Genomic DNA, 20,034 nt, shown 5'->3' with positions numbered 1-20,034 from the left:
TTCCTCCCATCTTAGTGCTTCCAAAATATTTTTAATGAAAATAAGAATAGTAGTCATAGTTAGTTTTCATAAATTAAACACTCCCACATTCTACAGGCTGGCATTACAGTGATTATACAGGATAAAATAAAGAAAAAGAAAATTTGGCATCAAAGCATTATGAATGATATATTTAATGTTCTATAATAACAACTGTGAATCTTGGTATCATTTATTGTCAGAAATCTTTAAAGTTATATCCAGTTTCTTTCTAGAAGGCTGGTTGGTGTTTTACTGCCTTGTATGGAGTATAAGTCTGGACTCTCCCATTTATGCCAATTACTTTCTCTGTAAGAAAGCATTCTTCAAAGGCTTAACTTATTTTCTAATTCCCCTTATATTAATATGCAAATATATTTGGAATATATGTGTTTGAATTTTTTAATATTGGTTTCATTTTTTTCTAATGGCAAAAATGAAAGAAAAAATTGGTTTAAAATGTCCATAATGTCACCATGAATAGGAGTATAAAGCTGAGTAGTCCAAAAGCACTCAGTGGATCAGAACATTATCAGCAAAATCTGACTTTCTCCCTCTGCCCCCACAGAGTCCATGTCAGACGCACAGACAAAGTGGGAACAGAAGCAGCCTTCCATCCCATTGAGGAATACATGGTGCATGTTGAAGAACATTTTCAGCTTCTCGCTCGCAGAATGCAAGTGGATAAAAAAAGAGTATATTTGGCCACTGATGACCCTTCTTTATTAAAGGAGGCCAAAACAAAGTAAGTTAGATGGACTAATGATTCTAGAGTGAACCATCTCTTTTTAGTTGAAAGGAATCCTTAATTCCTGTGACTTGTAATTCTTGTTACAATGAATGTTATTATTGATTATTGGTATTTTTTTAATTCAAGCAACTTTACTTGTGTAGGTGTTAATACGATCAAAGCATATATGAGGTGCCAGCAAGATGTAGATTTCATTCCAAAACCTCTCTTCTGGCTTGTAGGCAGCACCCATCTTACTGTATACTCACATAATCTTTGGGTGCTTGGAAGGGAGAGAAGAGAGCAGTCTCTCTGGTGTCTCTTCTTGTAAGGGCACTAGTTTCATCATGAGGGTCCCACCCTGATGATCTTATTTAACCCTAATTACCACCCAAAGGCCCCATCTCCAAATATTATCACATTGGAGGTTAGGGCTTAAACATATGAATTCTTAGGGGACACATTCAGTCCAACTCTCCACTAACCAACTCCCAATACTGTTAGCAGTAAAACACAGCTCGTGCTGGCCGTTTTGCTCTCCCTGTCTTCACTAACAATCACAGGCAACTGAAAGCATGGGTGAGATACAAGTTCTCATTGTACAAAAATTTCTGGAATTTGGAAATTATGTTTTTTCAAAGGCGAAGAGTCAAAACCTGAGTATTGTAAGTGAAAGAATAAGGCCTGCAAGCTTGTGATGGACAGGACTATCACTTGCTGAGCCCGCCTGTGTTTCAGGCACTGTGCTAGGTGCTGGGAATTCCATGATAAGCAAGACACTCTGCTCTCTGGAAATTCCCAATCAGTGGGAAACAGACAGTTTACTCTGCAGTATGAATAGTGCTACTGTAGACTAATACTGTCTACTCAAGAAGTCATCCCTGATTCCTTGACTAAGTGTTCCTCCTGTATGTATTCCTCCGTCTTAGTGTTTAGCACTTGCTTTCTTCTGTCTCCCTCACTAGGTTATAAGCACTTTAGACCCTGTACCTAGCTCTAGTATGTGCTCAGTAAGTACTAAATTATGTTCATTTCGATCTCATCAGTTTAAAAACATTTTATTAGCAGTTAATCACTTAACTTATTTGACTTTTAATTAATTGATTTCTCGATCCCTGTTTTGTCACAAATGGGGGTTGGGAAGAAAAACAAATTTAGAATGATTACTATAATGCAGATATTTATCCAAATTATTGAATAATTATTTAAATACTGTTTCATCTTGTGAGAATCTAAATTAACCTAATATAAATTGCTTTTTTTTAAAAGTCTCCCTCTGTTGAATATACACAACAGACTCTCTCTCTCTCTGTTCTCTCTCTCTCACACACACAAGCAAAAGACCAAGAAATTCATAAGTGAAGTTATATACTTAAAATTCTTATATAAGAGTTAGGAATTAAATGAACATTTGGACACAAAACCCAATAAAAATTTTTCAGATACTTTTCCAGTTTGATATGCAGACCTTTTAGAGAAAAATAAAATAGAAGTAGTTCATCATAGTCTTTCATTTTAAACTATCAGATTGGATTTGTAGCTTGGTTGAAAAAATGTTAAAATATTACTTTATTTACTCTTTTCTTGTTCATAAATGTATCACAGGCTTTTTTCCTTGATTAGCAAAATAATCCATGCTCGTTAGAAAATATGGAGTTGGTAAGTATACAAGCAAGGAAAAATACTGCCCACAATCCCATTATTCATTGGTAACAACTGTTTAAATACTAGCATATTCCCTTCAGTCATTTATATAATTACACATTTTAGTAGTTGATCACATTCTTTATAATTTGAGCTCTTTTTTTTACTTAATACAGCAATAGATCCCTTTTCCCAGGTCACTAAAAACTAATCATTGTAAGTGCCTTTTTTAAATGACTCCACACACACTGAATGGAAATGCCGTTGCTTACTTGACCATTCTCCTCATGTTGGACAAGTTAGGTTATTTCCGATTTCCCGTGCTATGACGTGTGCATAAAATTATCCATGTTATTTCCTTAAGCTAGGTATCTGGACTTGGAAGTGTTTAGATAAAAGGCTATGAATGTTTTACAGCTGTGATCCACAGCGCAGCATGATATTTTTACAAACAGCGCTCGTAGTACGATTGACAGTAGTATCTACTTGGATTCTGAGAACAGTAAAACTTGAATTTGTTTTTTGTGGTCAGAAGCTAGTTACTCCTCTCCCCATGGTAGACCAAGCAGCATTTTTCTCCATATTCTGTTATAAATGTAACAGTAGCATTTTATGCATATTTTTTCCTCTTTGGAAATCTTTTGATTTTCTGAGTCATTTTAAAGATTTTCTCAGAAATTTAAATGCTGCTTCTCTCCTTCATTATTTTACTTAAGTTTTTTTTTTTTTCCCCACTCTGAATTAACTCTGCTTTTGATCTCTCAGGATTGACTTTGATACCTAAGCAAATCATAAAACTTCTGCCATTGTCTTAGGATACCAAAAGTGTAAATTAATCTCTCAACAAGGTAAATAGTATCCAAGGTGATTTTTTTTATAAGACTTTTCTGCTTCAAAAGGGGAAGAGATGAAAAATTAAACTTAAACAATGCATAGGATTCACATAGAGAAGAATCCATTTTCTGGGTAGCTTATCCTTTCAAAAAGAGATCAAGATTAGTTTATATATGTGGCTCCTGTAATTAATGCTTTGCTGCTTAGCATTACACCTCAGGTTTCTCTAGGTTAAGACTGAGTTCATCCATGAGATTTTAACACCAGCATCCCATGACCGTGGCAACTATTGATGATGTGGAAATCTCTCTCTTCAGTAATACACTGTTAGAATGTTTAAATCACAGATCACCGGCACTCAAAGAAATAAGAACTATTAAAGTTGTCTGTCCAATATTGTATTCTGAGATTGTGGAGATTAGGGATAGTGGTGAAACAGGAGGAAAAACAAGCCATTAAAAATCTCTCAGAGTAAATATTTTCATATTTAGTTTGCTTCTTATCAAAAATGCTGGATGAGCTTTTCCTAAAATTAGGTGTATTTAAATGAATAGAAGCAAGAAAAAGTTGGTTTTAAAGTTTTTATAAAGCGTTTGGTTGCTGTAAAGTGAATAATCAGCAATAGAGAGTGATAAATTTCTTCACTGTTTCATTGAACTGCATACAATATGCTGGACACAGTTGCAGGCACTAGGACTACAAAGAGAAATAAAAGGTAACATGTGGCTCTCCTTATCTCAGGGAGTATCCACCTGGTAGGCAACATGTTTGTAACAAATAATTACAGTATAGTTATGTAATTGTCCTGAAGGAGTTGTATCCCAGGTACTGAAGTCATGAAGAGGAGTATCACTCTCAGTCTGGAGAAAGATTTAGGAAAAGAAAATTTGATGTTAGTTTATAACCTCAAGTTAGTTCTTTGTGACTGATAGAAAAATAAGTTTTTACAAAATGAAAGAACAAAAAAAAATTTTTATCATTGCTAATCTCTGCGACCTCACAGTGGAAGAATTCTTCTGCTGACATACCTGTGGGCAAAAAATAAGAAAGAAGCATGTTTGTGTGTATAGTTTCATGCTCATTATTGGAGGTGCAAAATCTCTTTCCCTCATTATTCACTTTGTTTCTATTTGTTTTTTTCAACATTCAGTATCCTTCATCTAGCTGTCTTTTGCATATAGAGGTAAAGTCTCAGGAAATTGGGTGCCCTTTTGGTTTGGTTCCAGGAAGAGGCCTTTAAGTTAGAAAAGGCATAATGTTAGCGTCACTTCTCAGTAAAAGGATTACTCTTGTCTTTGTTTCACTTGAGCACCCAAACCATGCTGACAGAGTTAGTCTTTATTCAAGGATAAAACCTATACTTGTGTGTTTTAACAATTTCCCCCTTCCTACACCCTCAAGTCTTTTCATATTTATTTGTTTCTGTTTCTGCCCCATGCCTGGGTATGCAGCTTCATAAGAATCACATTAAAACTCTTTTTGGTTGTTTTCTTTTTAGAACAAATGTGACATTTCCTTCATCTCCCTGATTCAGAGCTGAGGAGGGCAAAATGTCAAAAATAATGAGGCCAAATGGATCTGAACAGTGAATACCAGTCTGAAGCAGTGCTCAGAGACTTTTCCTTCACAGTCATTACTAGAGGCAATGAGAGAAAGCCTCTTGGTGGCTGTGAAATGAAGAGAAATCTGAGACAGCTGTTAGGGAATTAGGAAAAAGTCCCAGACATAGGCAGCACTCACTTGTTCATGCATTTGTCCACATAGCATTGTGTGGAGTGCTAGATGCTATGATGCAAAGAAAAATGTGGCATAGTCCTAGCCTTTGGGAAATACTGTGTGGGGAAAAAGTTACGTAAACTGCCTCCTGCTGTCGCAGGGCTTATAAACAGGAACTGTTATTCTTTCAACAAATATTTATTGATCTTCTATTATATTCCAGATTCTCTTCTAGATGCTGAGAATAATAGAATAAACAAAGCAAATGAAATGCCTCTCTTCATAGAGCTTACATTTCAAGTAGGGATGATGGAGGTGGGGAATGGATGCAGGCAGTAAATAAACAGTAAATATATATTCTGTACAATGATAATAAAAGCCCTGAGAAAAAATAAGCCTGTAAAAGAGAGAGAGATTTCCAAACTCCTCACTAATAAGGCAACATTTGAGCAGAGATCTGAGGGAAGTAAGGGGTAAGACCAGGTGTATGTCTGGGAGAAAGATGTTCTTTAACAATCACAGCTAATATTTATTGAGCATTTTACTACATGTCAGGTACTCTTCTAAGTACTTTAAATTGTTATTTAATTCTTAAGAAATTACACAAAGTAGGTACAATGATTCCACTCTTCATATAACTTTCCAAAGTTTGCAACTTAACTCTGATCTATCTCATGCACTGAGAAAATTTATTCACTCTATACTAGAGTGTAATTAAACCTCTAATTCAGAGTAGAATCATTTGAACATTTGATAGACTTTTAAAAATTACCTTGCTTTAATATTTTTAACACGTATCCTCTCAGGACTACTACAATGTTAGTTGGTGGACATCTACAAGGAATTTGCTTTCATAAATTTATTAGAATGATTTTCTGTTACTGTTATTTGTTAAGATGGTACTTTAAGGATTGGGGTTAAAGGAGAGAAATACTGAGTTATCACAAGTTCTAAATATATATATATATATATGTATGTATGTATGTATATATATGTATGTATGTATGTATGTATATACATACATGTTGTTGTATGTGAACCTCCTGATAACCGCAAACCAAAAGTCTGAATTATCACAAATTCTAAATATAATATATACATCATGATAACCACAACCTCATACATACACCAACCACAAACCAAGTCTGAATTATTACAAATTTAAAACTATATTTTGCATACATACATATATATGTTGTTATATGTGAACCTCATGATGACCACAAACCAAAAATCTACAATAGATACACACACAAAAAGAGAAAGGAATCCAAACATAACGCCAAATATAGTCATCAAATCACAAGGTAAGGCAGCAAAAGAAAAAGACACAAAAAAGAAGTACAAGAACAACCCCCAAACAAGTAACAAAATGGTAATAAGTACATACTTACTAATACTTACTTTCAATGTAAATGGACTAAATGCTCCAATCAAAAGACACAGAGTAGGTGGATGGATGAAAAGAACAAGACCCAATATATTCAGCCTACAGGAGACTCACTTCATATCTAAAGACACACAGACTGAAAATGAGAGGATGAAAAAAGGTTTTTCAGGAAAATGGAAAAGAAAAGAAAATTGGGTCAACAGTACTTATATCAGACAAAATAAACTTTAAAACAAGACTTTGTAGTAAGAAACAAAGAAGGACATTGCATAATGATCAATGGATTGGCTCAACAAGAAATTATAACAATTGTAAATATATACACATCCAACATGGGAGCACCTAAAAACATAAAGCAAATATTAACAAACCTAAAGAGAGAAACTGACAGTAACACAGTAATAGTAGAGGACTTTAACATCCCACTTACATCATCTGGACAGATCATCTAGACAGAAAACCATCAGGGAAACACTAGCCTTCAATGGCATGTTAGATCAGATGAATGCAATAGATATATATAGAACGTTCTGTCCAAAAGCTGCAGAATATACATTCTTTCCAAGTGCAGGATAGATCACATGCTAGTCCACAAAATAAGCCTCGATTAATTTGAGAAGATTGAAATCATATCAAATATCTTTTCCAACAAAAATAGTATGAGACTAGAAATCAACTAAAGGAAAAAAGTTAAAAACACATGGAGGCTAAACAATATGCTGCTAAACAACCAGTGGATCACTGAAGAAATCAAAGAGGAAATAAAATACCTGGAGACAGATGAAAACAAAAACACAATGATCCAAAATCTATGGGACACAGCAAAAACAGTTCTAAGATGGAAGTCCAATAGTTGAGACGGAAGCAATACAAATGTATCTGAGCAAAAATCTCAAACAACCTATCCTTATACCTAAAGGAACTAGAGAAAGAACAAGAAACAAAGCCCAAAGTTAGTAGAAGGAAAGAAATAATAAACATCAGAACAGAAATAAATGATACAGACACTAAAAAAAATAGAAAAGATCAATGAAACTAAGAGCTGGTTCTTTGAAAAGATAAACAAATTGATTTAGCCCGATTCATCAAGGAAAAAATAGAGAGGACCCAAATAAGTAAATTCAGAAATGAAAAAAAGAGATATTACAACCAACACCACAGAAATCAAAAGATCATAAGAGATTACACAATTATATGCCAATAAATGGACAACCTAGAATAAATTGATAAATTCCTAGAAATATTCAGTCTCCCAAGACTGAATTAGGGAGAAATATAAAATATGAACAAACTTATTACTGGTAATCAAAAAACTCCCAACAGACAAAAGTCCAGGACCAGATTCACAGGTGAATTTTATGAAACATTTAAAGAAGAGTTAATGCCTATGCTTCTCAAACTATTCCAAAAATTGAAGAAGGAACACTTCTGAACTCATTCCAAAAGGCCAGCATCACCCTGACTCCAAAACCAGACAAAGATGCTATAAAAAAAAGAAAATTACAGGACGGTATCACTGATGAGTTACAAAAACCGTCAACAAAATATTAGCAAGTCAAATAAAATACTAACAATCCTAATCCAACAATACAATAAAAGGATCATATATGATGATCAAGTGGATTTTTATCCCAGGGATGCAAGGATGGTTAAGTATTTGCAAACCAGTCAATGTGATACACCCCATTAACAAAAAGGATAAAAATCATATGATCATCTCAATAGATACAGAAAAAGCTTTTGACAGAATTCAACATCCATTTGTGATAAAATTCTCAACTAAGTGAGTATAGAGGGAACATACCTCAACATAACAAAGACCATAGTATATAACAAACTCAGAGCTAACATAATACTCATCGGTGAAGAGCTAAAAGCCTTTCCTCTGAGATCAGGAACAAGACAAATATGCCCACTTTTGCTACTTTTATTCAACATAGTATTGAAAGTCCTAGCCACAGTAATCACATAAGAAAAAGAGGTGAAAGGGATTCAAATTGGAAAGGAACAAGTAAAACTGTCACTGTTTACAAATAACATACTATAAATAGGAAATCCTAAAGAAGCCACCAAAAAACTATTAGAACTAATAAATAAATCCAGTAAAGTTGCAGGATACAAAATCAATATATAGATATGTTTCATTTCTATACACTAATAAGGAACTATCAGAAAGATAAATTAGGAAAATAATCCCATTTATAATTGCATGAAAAGGAATAAAATACCTAGGAATTATTCTAACCAAGGAGGTAAAAGATCTGTACTAGGAAAACTGTAAGACACTCGTGAGAGAAATTAGAGATAACACAAACAAATGGAAGGATATATTTTTCCAAAAAAGACATACAGATGGCCAATATACACATAGAAAGATTCTCACCATTACTATTCATCAGGGAAATACAAATGAAAACCACAATGAGATATCCACTCACACCTGTCAGAATGGCTATTATCAAAAAGGCAACAAATAGCAAGTGTGGCAAGATGTGGAGAAAAGGGAACCCTCTTGTACTGTTGGTGGGAATATAAATTGGTAGAGCCAGTATGGAAAACAGTATAGCGGTTCCTCAAAAATTAAAAACAGTACTACTACCATACAGTCCAGCTATTCCACTTCTGGGTATTTTTCCAAAGAAAACAAAAGTGCTAGTTTGAAAAGATGCATGCACTCCTATGTTCACTGCCTCATTATTCACAATAGCCAAGATATGGAAGCAACATAAGTGCCCATCAGTAGATGAATGGGTAAAGAAGATATGGTTATATATATATGTATATATATATAATGGAGTATGTATGTGTGTGTGTGTATATATATATATATATACACACACACACACACATATATAATGGAGTATAAAAAAGTGAAATCGTGCTATTTGTGACCACATGGATGAACCTAGAGGGTATTATGCCAAGTGAAATGTCAGCCAAAGACAAATACCATATGATTTCACTTACATGTGAAACAAAACAAAAGGAACAAACATAACAAAGAAGAATCATAGATACAGAGAACAAACTGGTGGTTGCCAGATGGGAGGAGGTTGGTTGTTTGGAAAAGGTAAGAGAGATTAAGAGTCACAAAACTCCTGTCACAAGATAAATGAACATGGGAATAAAATGTACAGAATGGGGAATATAGTCAACAATAATGTAACGTCTTTGTATGGTGACAGATGGTAACTAACCTTATCATAGTGATCACTTTGTAATGTACAGAAATATTGAATCATTATATTGTGCTCCAGGAACTAACATAATGTTTTAGGTCAGTTATACCTCGAAGAAAATCAACCAACCGAATAAACATACAGAATAAGATATCAGATTTGTGGTTGCCATAGGCTAGGAGTATTAGGGGGAGGGGGAATTTGATGAAGGTAGACAAAAGCTACCAACTTTCAGTTACAAATTAAATAAATACTAGGGATGTAATGTACAACATGATTAATATAATAAATAATGCTCAGATTACCTCCCCCCACCAAAAAAAAAACTCTGAAAATTAACAACACTGTATGTTATTTATGAAAGTTGTTAAACTAGTTCCTAAGAGTTTTCATCACAAGGAAAACCTTTTTTTCTTTTTTTAAAAATTTTGTATCTATATGAGATGATAGATGCTCACCAAACTTATTGTGGTAACCGTTTCATGATGTGCGTAAATCAAATCATTATGCTTTGCAGCTTAAACTTATGCAGTGCTGTATGTCAATTATATCTCAGAAAAACTGGAAGGAAAAAAAGTCAACGTATAAATTATATTTTAGAAAAGATACATGCTTAAGGATAAAGGTGGAAAAGGAATACATAAAATGGAAATGTGTCAATGTGAAAAAAAAATATGAAAGCAGGTTGAAAAACCTCTTCAAGGTCACTCATTACTAAGAAAATAAAGAACTTTCTGTTTTCACTGTTTCATGAATTGAGAAGAGACATTTTGATGTAAATGTGTATTTTGTATGACATGCCAATAACTTGTAACACGCAAGGCACCGCAGAATGGTTTCTGCCCCCCTGATAGATTCAGAGATGGTTTGTCAACTACTCTCCTGAATGCCAAATTAAAGCTCTTCTTACTATCAGAAAGAGAGGGACTCTTGGTTACACGGGCTGGTCTACCTGCTGCTGCTAGGATACTGCTTCCTGATAGAATTCTGTGATTTCAGTGACTATGTAAATGTATTTCTTTTTTCAGGTACCCCAGTTATGAATTTATTAGTGATAACTCTATCTCTTGGTCAGCTGGACTACATAATCGATACACAGAAAATTCACTTCGGGGTGTAATCCTGGATATACACTTTCTCTCCCAGGCAGACTTCCTGGTGTGTACTTTTTCATCCCAGGTAAGTGATAAAAGAGCATTTTAATATTTTTGGTTATGTCAGGTCAGGAAGTTCTTGGGTTTTGTTTTTTTTAAATCTTAGTTATCATGACTCAGGTGCTTTTTTTTGACAATTTGGGTATGATCCCTTTTATGAAAGAATGAAAAGATTCCAGAAAACATAGCCATTTGAGTGCACTGAATATTTAGTTGTTTGCAAGCAATGGTTTAATACATCTCCACTGAAGCCAGCTACTGGGGTTATTTAAAGTACTTGGCCAATTCACAGCATTTAACAGAAACAGCAAGTAATTAAGTTTGCTTAATATTTTCTGATTTTGCATACAATCAATGTGTAACCAGAATCCATCCACATCAATAACTGATACTGAAAGGCTTAAATGCTCAGCATTTTGCCTCACTTGATTGCTTTATAGAAAATAAGAAAGAGTAAATATAATTCCTCTTGAAGTCCTTTTATATTTCTACCAACAAGAAAGTACATTACATTTAAGCAGTAGCATATTACAATCATTCTTTGAGTTTAATTGTTGTAGATAATGGTGTGTTATTGGTTTGGTGTATGTGTTTTCATGAGTGGTCCAGTCATCTCTATGTGCCCAGTGGAATATCAGCATAGAAATATTTATTGTGTCGTTTATTCAGCTCTCTCATTTATGTGCATATTATTGGTTAGTTCATTCAACAAGCTGTTAAATGACTGTACTCAGATTTACAATAGGTGTAGAGGGGATTTCAAAGGAGACTGAAGATACAGATCTTACCCTGGTCCAGAATCTAATGAGCAAAATACTCACATGAAATAACTGGAGAGTAATTACCAAGAAATGTAAATCATGTAAGATAAATGTATACCTAAAAGCTTAGAAGCAGCAGAGAGAAGAAAATGTGAAAAGGAAAGTCACATCGTTTACATGGGAATATACTCCAGAGAAAATATAAAAAAATAGATAGTTTTTTATGTGACAGTGCACGTTGTCACAATCGGCTGGTGATATGATTGTTGGAAAGATACTTACCCCAGCAAAGGCTATATGAGTTCTTTCAGTATGGATAAGAATACAAGTTAAGACCCAAAACAGCTACACAGAGCAAAAGAAACAGCAGCAGCCGTAATCAGAAAGGAGAACTTCCTTGATCTTCAAGTTTCCATGAAGGCCTCCACAGGTGATGTTTCCCCTAATTGGGGTCAGGATCCTGTCTTTGAGAAGGTCCCTTTTCTATTCTTAAGGGAGTTGGCGGGGAGGAGTTTTAACTACGTCCCTCTCAATTGTTTTTGAGAATCTGGCTAGGTGCCCACGTGATTTAACAGATGCAAAGAACACATTTTTTAATGCTTATTGTTAAAGTGAGTGACTCGAGTCACTTCCCAGGTGTACCGCCTCCTCTGTAGGCTTAGATTTGAGGCCTGTCTAAAGTCTGCTCCGTTAGTCCAGGATTTCTCACCCTAGCATTGGGGCCAGAGAAGTTGTTGTGAGGTGCTGTCCTGTGCATTGTAGGATGCTCAGCAGCATCCCCGGCCAATCACACTCTCACCTCAAGTTGTAACAACCAACAGTGTCTCCAGACATTGTCAAATGTCCTGGGTGGGGGGCGTGGGAGGGCAGAGTCGCCCTTGCTGAGAACCACTGCTCTAGTCATAAAGCTCTAAAATTAAGTAAATATGTACGTCCGAACATTTACCAAACTTACACGTGCGTAGACACTGAGACTTACAGAGACGTGCTCTACATTTTGCCTTCCTTCTTCCAGGCCTCCTTAAAAATACCATTAGGCTCATTCTGGGAAGAAGGTCTTTTTTTTCCTTTTCAAGATGTGCTGTAGAATTTTTGATCCTCGTAACTCTAATTTTGACCCATTTCATGATAATGAAAACCTGCCTAGGTTTGAAGAGCATATTGTTCATAGTACTTTGTTCTCTTTTATGCATAATATCAGCCTTGATGTGTTCTCCAGACCTGAGATCCAGAGACACAGTTCATATGAAGAGTAGTCTGAGAGGTTTAGTTGTGTGCAAAGGAATAAGATTTGTGCTTATAGATTATATTGTCCATAAAAACTCTTGGCAAGTCAAAGTTCATCCAAAATACTTCTGCCCATTTGAACCAATATTTTGTATCCCAGAATAGACTTGAATACCTCAAAACATTTTTGGTTGGAGTTCAGAATGAAAGTTTAACAGTAAAAATACCTTACATTTATGTAGTGAGTAGCAGTTTGGTAAACAGGATCACCTCCACTATCATAACTTTCTTGACAGCTAACAGCTATAACATTCAGATTGTGGAATAATAATTCCACATCCAATGATAAATCTCTGGGCTTATTTGCACCTCAGTATATTTTGAAAATGTTTTTGGTAAAAAGGCACTTAGTACAGTTTAATATTTTTGCAGTGTGAATGAAATTGGTTGCTGGCTTGTAGAGGTTTCCTTACCATAAACCAAAATTGGAATTGTTTGAAAAAATGCCCCAGAAATGTCTCATCATCACCAGTGGAATTTGATAAAAAGTCACTAATAGCATCAGAATGTCCAGCCATTAACATCACTAGGCAGAGAAAAAGAATGAGGCAGCGTGGACTCTGGAGACGGATTATCTGGATTTTAAATCCAACTTTGACCACTTAGTGGCTGTCTGTCACTGACTTTTTTACCTTTGTCTGTAAAAATGGTAATAATAATAATAATACCTACTGCATAAATTTTATGAGGATTAAAGAGTTATATGTAAAGCACTGAGAATAGTACTTAGCAATATGTTAAATATATGTTAGCTGCTATTTTCATTATGTAGGAATAGGTGTAGGAATCTCTGCCTGTTAGACTGTAGGGTATTTACTTTGGCAGCTCTTTTTCACCTGGCCTCATTTCAGACTATACGTTCTCACGTTTTGGACGGAGCATGAAATACGCTATTCAAGGACTCCATTACCTCTTCTTAAGGTCATGGGTAATGCTTAGATTCCACCCAATCATCGTGTGCGTTGGATGAGTGTAATAATTCTTCATAAAGAAGAATAACCAGTAATATTCAGCAGATTAACTTTTCTGTGCCAGTATGCCACCTCAGTTCTATTTAACTTATTGAAAGAGAGTGTCACCATATAATGTGAATTTTCAGAAACAAAAACTCTTCATTCCCAAAGAATGAGTGATAAGTAATAGTTGCTTTAGCAAATGCAAGTGAATTGTATGTTTCGACTTTAGGGAAATGAATCTGCAGACTTTCCTATATACGCCCCAGGCATGCTAGGAAATGGGAGAAGACTAAAGCCTTACATCCGGAAGTGTGACAAGAAAATAAAACATTGAGAACCAAATCTCAGCCCACAATAAAACATGGACAACCAACTTTCAAACTTTCTTTGATGATAATCTCATATTTCAAGAGATGATTAGAAGGGATGGAAGTTTAGGATCTTCATAATGCTTTGACAATCCTGAAGTTTTAGTCATGTAAGCTTTCTGTCTCCTATATACTGTTCTTTTTGAGGGTCTTTGTGCTATAAGACAATGGTGGGAAAGAGTTTATCTGTTGACCACATGCCATGGTAGACAATACTGGAAGAAGGAAATACCATGATTGATGTTTGAGAAATTGCAGGTACAAATATCATGGCATCTTAGTCAGGATTCCTTATAAGATTTTGGACCCATTCTTCTCAGTCTTAGGGCTTCTAATAATTCTTGGTTTTATATCCATAAGTGAGGTCTGGGAATTCTCTTTCCTTAAGTGAAAAGTTTTTAAAAGCCAATAATATGACTCTACTCTCTAATTTTGTTACTATTGTTGCTCTTAGTTTTCTGAATTCCTTCATCAGAGCTGTTTCTCAAAGCCAAGTTTGTCCTAAGAGCCTCATCAATTAAAGAAAACAATTCTCAGGATTTAATCTGAAAATTAGAGGCAATGTTAACATTTTTCAAGAGCATCAAGTAAGTTTTGAAAGCTATGCAATCAGTCACATTCCACACTATTCCACTCTTACTTTGTTCTGTTACTGGAAGTTGCCAATGCCCAAAGCATCTACTTTGTCTTTTAAGTTATTTTCTTATTTAACAAAACCATCTTAAATCTGAAGCAAAGGAATTATGTAGTTGGAGAAATAACAGCAGTTGACACCTCAGTTGTAGATGGGCAAAATATCAGAAAAGTTTTTTGGAAAATATTGCTTATCAAGTTTTGGAATCCATTTTTATTACTCGAATCTGATTTACCAAAATGGTTGTAGATGCTCACTTTAAAGACTATGAGTAATCAACATTTTTAAGGAGCAGTCAGCATTGTTCAGTGGTTACAACCATTAAAATCACCATAGGACAAGATTAGTTTTTCCCCCCTGTGACACTTCCTTTTGTGGCACTTAATACAACGTTCTTGGGGGTGGGTATGGCTCAGTGGTAGGACACATGCTTAGCATGCACAAGGTCCTGGGTTCAATCCCTAGTAACTCCATTAAAAAAAAAAATTCTTGTGGCATTCTCTGTTGTCTCATTCCAAATCCACATACGAGGCAACTGGCTTCATCACACTTTGAATCAGATTTTGGAAAGCTCAGGGAGAAACCAGATACTGCATTCATTTTATTTCCAGACAGATGGCTCTGGATAGGAATTTCCATTGAAGTATGGCTCGTGGAATAACAGTGGATACTGTTCTCTCATTGAATAGCAAAACAAAGTAGTTTACAGTGAAAGTGCACAGATACCCAGCCGCCTCCAGTGAGACAAGAACCTACTTCCAACTTCTCACACTAGGAGATCCTCCTGGCCCTGTCTATTTTGACAAAAAACCAAGATTCCCATCTGCTCTGAGAAAGCTTTGGAGGCTCATGCAAGCTCAGCAGGTTGCTCCTTGGGGGTAAAATTCAGACTAATGGACCTTCCTCCCATTTTTAATTGTTTTTTTTAATATATAGATAGATAGATAAAACTATATATATAGTTATATCTCTGCTTTATCCTTTCGCAGGATTTTTGCTCTTACTCATTACTGTGTGCTCAGTAGTGTTCTAAAAATGATACAGTGCCACATCAACAGAGAATGAAATAAAGCATGCTACATGTGGCCAGCCACCACTTTGCAAGCCATAGACTGCCCCTCTCAATCATGTACCTGTCAAGTATCAAACCTGAGATTGACATGAGCTGAAAATCTTCGTTAACTGCCACATGATTCAGTTCTGTAAAGCCCAGAGGGGAAGCCTAGGGTGATTAAATGCAAATATTGACGCTGTAGTAATCTTTCTAGCCCTTTGCAGTAAACTACCCCATGGTTAACATGGAAGAAAATCTTTTAATTACTCAGAATGTTATTTATGGATCTTCAGGATTAAATACCACCAGTGATCCTGCACCTCCACTGCTGATAGTGTTACACATGGAGCACTGTTCATTCAGAAGATACTTACGGAGGGGCTGCTCTGTGGCAGGCACTCTTCTAGGTCCTTTTCCTAAGGCTGTTTAGTGTATGGTTTAGAGACAGAAAAAGAGTTCTAATTGTAGCTCTGCCATTTACTAGCTCCTTTGTTCACTTTTTAATTTTTGGAAATGTATCTTTCTTTGGCTTAGTTTCTTCAGCTGTAAAATATAAATAATAATAGGAACCAACTCACAGGGTTGTTGTGAGCATTAAATGAAAGTGTGTGCAAGCACAGCTATTAGAACAGTTCCTGGACCACGATCAGCGCGCATTAGGCTCAGCTGCTGTCATCTTTCGCCATTATATGAAAAGGATAAAGGGCCTTATATTGGCCCACCTCGATGTCTGAAATTTCTACCATTCATTATTTCTCTGGATTAAGAAAATGCATGTGTCATCCAGCAGGCTGATATATCAACAACAACTACTAAAACCAAAATGTAAACTAATGATTAGGATTACCCAAAAGAAATCACGTCCCTCAGGGTGTGGGACTGGGGGCCATGTTGTTTTATGAGAGTGAGACATTTATTAGTGAGAGGAGGAAACACATCAGGGCTCATTGCCACGGTGGGCATTGTAGTCATGCCAAGGGCAGTACAAGGCCTTGCATCCCTGGCTAGAGATAATTGAAGAGTGGGTAGAGGAGCCCTGAAAATAAGACTCTCAGGTGTGCCCAAGGCCAGCCTTGGCCTTAAGTTACATCTTTCTGATGTTAAAATGTGATTATGGAGAATAAGATCTGTGAGAAAAAAATATGCTTAGCAATTAACAAGCATACACAGGCTACCTGGGTTCAAAACCTGAGTATACCACTGAATAATAGTGTAAACTTTGGGCATATTCCTTAACTGACCTTTGACATCCGTAAAATGAGCATGGTAGAATTTTATGGGGCTACTGAGATTTAAACTAGGTAAGACCTAAAAAACAATGTCTGACCGAAAAAATTCAGTAAATACTAGTCTCTGTCATTGTTACTGTACTTTGCTATTAATGGAGCTGCTATGTTTTAATTATTTAGTTTCTTTCTTTCCATATTCTTCATTTGATTTTGCTTGCCCTGTGTGGCTGAATTTGAAAGTTAAGTTCCAAAGCTTTTTGAACCTCATTTTTTAACAGCTCCAGCATTCTACCAGTGATCTCAGTTGCAGCATGACATTCCCAATATAAAATTAGTTTGTTGATAAAGTAGCAAACTTGAAAGCTAAGTCATTGTCTTGGCTCTGTGTCTAGTTGAAATTCTAGCACTAGAATTTGGACAGGTTCCTTATTCTCCTTGTATTTTAGTCCCTGTCTGCAAAATTAAAAATACTACCTAAAATTACTTTCATTTGCTAATACAGCATTTAAAAAGTGCCCCTCAGGTTCCAGAAATTCAGATTCTTTAAGAAGTTGATAATTAACCTAATCAGAACATTTAAGAATGAGCATCTCCATTCAGTTTCTGATATCATGAATGCCAAAATTTTAAAGAACTCCTGGGTAATCCTAAATTGTCCCACGGAGCACATTAGCAATTACCATTAGTATCATTTAAAATAAATGCAGAAGTATTGGTATTGGGACAATAAAACTTCATTGACTACAACTACCACCAGAGATTTAGGAAAATTTGACCTGAGTTGAGTCCTGTGTTCATGATGTATAATGGAAGAATTTTCTAAGCAAAATGATAGTATCCTCTCTTTTGTCTTTGCCTATTCTTAGAAAAGTTTCTGCAACCTGTTTACTCTATAATGAATATATTTGTTAATTGCTTAAAATGTTATACCTCCATTAAGATAGTTATAGTTTAACTTTATCACCAAGCATTAAACTCAAGGAATGAAGTTTGGATTGTGGAATTTCAGCTGACATCCAATGGGAATTCTTTGGACAAGTATTCTTTAGACAGAGAAATCTTTTAAGTAGCCTTAAATGCATCAGGTTGATGCATCTTCCCCAAAGGCTAGTCCATCTTATTTCAGTTTAGATTGCTACTATCTGTCTACACAGCATACATAAAATTCTTTACCACAGAAATGGCAGATGTGTTTTAGCTCATTTGCCAATAGTTGATTGTCTGTAATTACATGAATTTCTGTTGAGAAGAATTCTGAGACCAAGTCCAAACTAGCAGAAAAGAGTATGTGATTTATTAACACTGAATGAAGGAAAGGGAGCAGAAGCATCTGTGTAAAGTATTTATAATCCTAATTCTAATACTAAACCCTAAATTTGTCAAGAACACAAACTATGTCTTACTCATTTTTGTACCACCAGTGCACAACATGGAACACTCTGTGGCTCTTAATAAATGTTTATTAAAATTAACTGTGTCACAGTCTTAAATTACTTTGCACTATATATACACTCTGAGAAACCTTAATTGTAATTATCTTTTATGTTAAGAACAAAAAAGATACACGCACAGAAATGAAGAATGACTTGTACCATCATCTGAGGGCAAATGGACTGAAAATTTGTGACTAGAATCCACTACTTCTCATCCTGTCAGTCCTAGTCCTAATCTAGTCCTAGTCTCTTTGGCCAAGGGCTTTCAGATCGCTATGAAGGAGATCTTACATCTACTAACAATTTTTTTTCGTGCTTTCCCGAGGTCTGTCGAGTTGCTTATGAAATCATGCAAACACTGCATCCTGATGCCTCTGCAAACTTCCATTCTTTGGATGACATCTACTATTTTGGAGGCCAAAATGCCCACAACCAGATTGCCATTTATCCTCACCAACCTCGAACTGAAGATGAAATCCCCATGGAACCCGGAGACATTATTGGTGTGGCTGGAAATCATTGGGATGGCTATTCTAAAGGTGTCAACAGAAAACTGGGAAGGACGGGCCTATATCCCTCCTACAAAGTCCGAGAGAAGATAGAAACAGTCAAGTACCCCACATATCCTGAGGCTGAGAAATAAAAAACTTAGATGGAAGACACAGACAACCAAACTCAGTTCAAACCATTTGAGCCAAACAGTAGCTGAAGAAGGCCCCGACCTGACAACTCCCGGTTGAATGGTTCGACACCCTCAGCACCGGGAGCAGCTGGGAGCTGACAGTTGCTTCATAGGTGGAATCCCTCTTAAACAAGGGCTACAACGCCCTCAAACCCACGCACAGTCCAATCATGTACTCACCTAGAACATGCGAACAGGTTGTTTTCTACTTTACCCCTTCTTTCAAGATTATGTCCCATGAAACAAACACTGCCACATTGTGTAATTTAAGTGACACGGACATTTTGTGTGAGACTTCAAACATGGTGCCTATATCTGAGAGACCTATGTGAACTAATGAGAAGACCTGAGTAGCTCCCTACTGTGGGGAGCTTGCTTCTTAGCCAGTGGTGGTATTGTAACCACTGAATTCACTCCAGTCAACAGATTCAGAATGAGAATGGATGTTTTTGTCTGGAATTTTTTTTTTTTAAGTAATTGCACCACTTCATCCACCTCATCATTAATAAGTGAAGGATACAACAGAAAATAAAATATTCATACTTCATTAGGAACTTTTGTAAAACAATGCCATGAACAGATTCTTTAGTACTCAGTGTTTCTGGACATTCTCTTTGATAACAAAAAATAAATTTTAAAAAGAGGAATTTTGTAAAGTTTCTAGAATTTTATATCATTGGATGATGATGTGGTCAGCTTTATAGTGAAAAACGTTGATAAAAATAGGAGTTTTATAGTTTTTCTGCTTTTTTTGTTTGTTTGTTTGTTTGTTTCTGATTGAGTGACCAACCAGAGTCATTGGTCCATTTTAACACTGAAAACTGAGTTTAGTTAGTGCACATTACAGAGTTGCTCAGAATACTGGTTGGGAGCTTTTGTTCTCTTATTTTGGACATTGTTCATTTGTTTGAATTGTATCAAATAATCATACTCCTTACTCCCAGAGGAATCCCCTCTGGTTTCCA

The 20,034-nt window shown here is 35.7% G+C and overlaps 1 protein-coding gene across 5 annotated transcripts in view; it reads left to right on the top strand.

The window, feature by feature from the left end:
• The window catches only part of FUT8 (fucosyltransferase 8), a 255,589-nt gene extending 235,781 nt beyond the window's left edge, over positions 1 to 19,808 (top strand). For all 5 annotated transcript variants that reach the window (XM_045522109.2, XM_010962271.3, XM_074365376.1 and 2 more), the window contains 3 exons: positions 587 to 763; positions 10,540 to 10,690; positions 18,713 to 19,808. In XM_045522109.2, the coding sequence (XP_045378065.1) occupies positions 587 to 763; positions 10,540 to 10,690; positions 18,713 to 19,030 (646 nt within the window). In that variant the 3' untranslated portion in view covers positions 19,031 to 19,808. The remainder of the gene's footprint in view (positions 1 to 586; positions 764 to 10,539; positions 10,691 to 18,712) is intronic.
• Positions 19,809 to 20,034: the final 226 nt, after the last annotated feature.

This window comes from Camelus bactrianus, chromosome 6 (genome assembly GCF_048773025.1).
Source record: "Camelus bactrianus isolate YW-2024 breed Bactrian camel chromosome 6, ASM4877302v1, whole genome shotgun sequence".
In the NCBI taxonomy this organism is placed as follows: domain Eukaryota; kingdom Metazoa; phylum Chordata; class Mammalia; order Artiodactyla; family Camelidae; genus Camelus; species Camelus bactrianus.
The sequence above is the reverse complement of the archived record's forward strand: the minus strand, read 5'-3'. Positions and strand labels throughout refer to the sequence as shown.